Source organism: Henckelia pumila, chromosome 2 (genome assembly GCF_033568475.1).
Source record: "Henckelia pumila isolate YLH828 chromosome 2, ASM3356847v2, whole genome shotgun sequence".
NCBI lineage: Eukaryota > Viridiplantae > Streptophyta > Magnoliopsida > Lamiales > Gesneriaceae > Henckelia > Henckelia pumila.
The window spans coordinates 116,383,988-116,388,279 of NC_133121.1; the positions used below are offsets into that span (position 1 = coordinate 116,383,988).

The 4,292-nt window shown below is 37.7% G+C and overlaps 1 protein-coding gene across 1 annotated transcript; it reads right to left on the bottom strand.

The window, feature by feature from the left end:
- Positions 1-3,346: 3,346 nt before the first annotated feature.
- On the bottom strand, positions 3,347-3,832 carry LOC140878228 (uncharacterized). The gene has a single exon (XM_073281834.1). It carries the CDS (start codon positions 3,830-3,832, stop codon positions 3,347-3,349), a length of 486 nt encoding a protein of 161 aa, XP_073137935.1.
- Between the last annotated feature and the right edge of the window lie 460 nt (positions 3,833-4,292).

Genomic DNA, 4,292 nt, shown 5'->3' on the forward strand with positions numbered 1-4,292 from the left:
TGGTGGGACTAGATTGTAACAAATTTGTATTTTTCATGCATTCTTGTATTATAAAGCATGTTATATTTTGCATTTGTATTGTACTTAATTTTTTTTATTGCATTTTTGTGAAGTTTGATATGGAAAATGCTATAAGCAAACATGGAAATAATATCATGAAAATTTGCATACTAGATAGTGGTACAACGCACACTATTCTGCGAGATGAAAAATATTTCATGGAAATAAAACCAACAAAAACAATGGTGAATACCATATCAGTTCCTGTAGACTTGATTGAAGGTTGTGGTAAAGCACAATTTTTGTTACCAAATGGTACAAAATTTCGGATAAATGATGCTTTATATTCACCACAATCGAAAAAAAATTTGTTGAGTTTTAATGACATATATTCTCATGGATATGATACTGAGACGATAACTGATGGAAATCAGAAATATATGTGTCTTACCACATATAAATCAGGAAAGAAATATGTGGTTAAAAAATTATCAATGCTCCCTACTGGATTGTATTATACACATATAAGGTCAATCGAATCAAATATGGTGGTTAATAATTCTTCAATATTAACCAATTGGCATGATCGATTGGGACATCCTGGTTCAATAATGATGTGAAGAATTATTGAAAATACACATGGTCATCCATTGAAAAACCAGAAGATCTTTCAGAATAATAAGTTTCAATGTAAAACATGTTCTCTTGGAAAACTTATTATAAGACCATCTGAAACGACCATAACTCTATAATAAATAAATATGCGGAATTTTTTTTTTTTTTTTTATACTACTAAATAAAATATGTACATATATGCACATACATATATGCACAGAATAAAATTTTTAAAATAAATACATAACTCAATAAATAAATAATTAAATACTTAAGAAAATTGCATTCTTTAAATTAAATAAATATCTGAGTCAACCCTATAATTAAAAAGATAATGCATAAATAAAATAAATAAAAAGTGTGCATACACCTAAAATATTTAATAAAATATTCCAAAAACATCAACCCATGAAAATATTAAAATGTATCAAAACATAACATATATGGTGACTCAGAAGCTGTCACGGTCACGGGGCTACTGCAGCACTGCTCATACGTCCTCACCACCAGTAGGGGTAACCTATTCCTCTACATACTCACCTGCACCATATCAGTGTAGTGAGCCTAGAGGCCCAACATGCATACTAACAAGGGTTTAAAATAATTTAAATCAATTTAATACTAATACATACGTATACATGAATGAGCATGCTTAAAAATTTCATAACATAAATGTTGCTTAAATAATAACTGAATTATACATAACATACGTATTATCATACATACTTGAGTTGTTGAGCATTTATTTTTTTAACATCGAATGGTCCTATCCGTAAGTTTGACCCATACTTATAGTGCGACTGATCAGTCTAAGAAACCATCGTACGAGGCTGGTGGCGAACCACCCATACATAAATGGCAGAAACTGCCCATACATAAATGGCAGAAACTGCCCATACATAAATGGTCACACTACTTCAATTTCCACCTAAAATATTTTATTTGCTCAAGCATAAAATTTTCAATCATAGCATAAAAATTGATTTCATGAATGCAAGTACTTAAATAAATTGTGTGTCCTTCATATATATTTAATTTAATTTTCTTACTAACATATAAATATTAAAATAACTTAAATGCATAAAAATAATTAAATATATAATCAGGACACATGCAATTTTTCTCATGGATGGTTCTGGACTGCTGGCCCTACACTCAAGCCCATTAACTTAAATCTGGCCCATTGGGCCCAAAAACCCAAAGACTGACCCATTAACTTTTAGGGGCCCAAAAGCCCATAAAAATAATGGACTAACTTAATTAAAATTTTAAAAGTCCAAATAAAATTATTTGGGAGTCCAAATAATTTTATTTTAATTTAATTGACTCAAAAACCCAATAATTCTTAAAATGTTTTAAAAATAAAAAGACTCGAGCCCGGCCCACCAAACTCAGACCCGGACCCACTTAACCCGACCCACTTACTTACTGACCCGACCCGGACCCAGGAACCCGACCCGGACCAAGCCTAACCCTAGAACCCGACCCCTCTTCCTAACCTACCCTCTCGGCCGCCGAAGGCTTGGGCAGCAGGCCTTCAACGCCTGCTGCCGCCCTGCTCCGGCCACGACCGGCCGGAGCGCCGCCGGCAGGACCTCCCCAGGGTCCTGCCGGTTCGAACCCCACCATGGTTCCAACCCCATGCTTACCCTACGTCGAACCCGATGCTTCCCAACCCAAAACCCTAATCTGCTCTCGGCCGAGCGCTTGAGTGAAGAAGGTGACCACCTGGGCTCGTTTGGCTCGAACCACTCGAGCCCAGACCACGTACCCACACCCCAGGAGACCTAGCCATCAGCCGAACCATGCATGGAGAGAAAGAAACCGTGAGCATGCCATGAATTCGAAGCACAATGCACAAACAACAACATTAAATCGATTTTTCTGAAAAATACTTAAAGGATTTAGATGCCTACCATAACTTACATGATATATATACTGATATGGCGTAAAAATGAGAAAAAGATCATGCCTTTCACCGTAGATATGGATTTAACACGTGTAGGAAGGACTTCGGGACGACGGGACGACTTTGGCTTGCTTGGAACCTTCAAAATGATGGCTATGGTGTTCTTGGAGCTGGTCTTGGCCGAAGGAGATAAAGATTTTGTGAGAGTGGAGGCGGCTAAGGGGGTGAAGAAATCGGCTAATAGGGATTGTGTAGATTAGGTTTTATTTGAATAATTAAGTTTTAGGTTAATTAAAATATTAATAAGGGTTTTAATCCCACAATATATAAAAATTTAAAACTCTACATAACATTTAAAAATCTGATAACAAAATAAAAATCTCGAAATATTAATTTAGGGGAATTTTAAAAATACTAAAAAGTCAATATTTTGGCTAATTTTGGATAAAAATGACCCCTAAAATTAAATAAAATTAAATACTTAAAATTTTGAGATAATAAAACTCAAAATAATATTTTAAGGCTCTAAAAAGGCTCATAAAATAATTTGGGTGGAAAGTCGTCATCTCGTCCGTCCACGGTCCCGTCTACGCGATCGAATAATAAAAATACTAAAAATCATAAAAATTACTAATTATGGGTTAAATGCTTAAAAATAAATTAAATCATGCATAAATAATTCACATAATTATTTAACCCATAAATCATAAATTTTAAATAATTAAATATCTTAATTATGCAGGCGGATTTATGTAATTAAAAATACCGGGTGTTACAATTCTCCCCCCCTTAAATTGAATTTCGTCCTCGAAATTAAAGTACTTACCCGAACAACTCCGGGTAGCGAGTCCTCATATCTTCCTCGGTCTCCCAAGTAGCTTCCTCCTCCGAGTGATTCAGCCACTGGACTCTGACCATCGGTATGACCCGCGTCCTAAGCCTCCGATCCTCTCTAGCCAAGATCCGCACTGGTCTCTCCTCGTATACAAGATCTGGTGGCAACTGTAAGGGCTCGAAATCCAACACATGCGACGGGTTGGAGACATATCTCCGAAGCATGGATACATGGAAAACGTTGTGCACTGCCGCTAGCCCTGGAGGTAGAGCTAAACGATAGGCCAACGTGCCAACTCGCTCCAAGATCTCGAATGGCCCTATATACCTCGGATTAAGCTTGCCTCTCCGTCCAAAACGCGCTACTCCCTTCATAGGTGACACCTTCAAGAATACGTGATCACCTACAGCGAACTCCAAATCGCGTCGTCTGGCATCTGCATAACTCTTCTGCCGACTCTGCGCAGTTCTCATCCTATCTCGAATCTGCATCACGATGTCAGCTGTCTGCTGCACAATCTCTGGACCCAACAAAATCCGCTCACCAACCTCATCCCAATGCACCGGAGATCTGCATCTCCTCCCATAAAGTGCTGCATAAGGAGCCATACCTATAGACGACTGAAAGCTGTTGTTATAGGTAAACTCCACTAATGGCAGTCTAGTCTCCCAAGATCCTCGAAAATCGATGACACAAGCTTTCAGAAGATCCTCGAGAACCTGGATCACTCTCTCGGACTGACCATCTGTCTGGGGATGAAATGCTGTACTGAACAAAAGTCTAGTCCCCAAAGCTGTGTGCAGACTCTTCCAAAACGCTGAGGTGAATCTCGGATCTCTTTCTGACACGATAGACACTGGTATGCCATGCAGTCTAACAATCTCTCTGATGTAAAGCTCTGCATACTGTGTCAAAGTGTAAGTAGTCCTTACC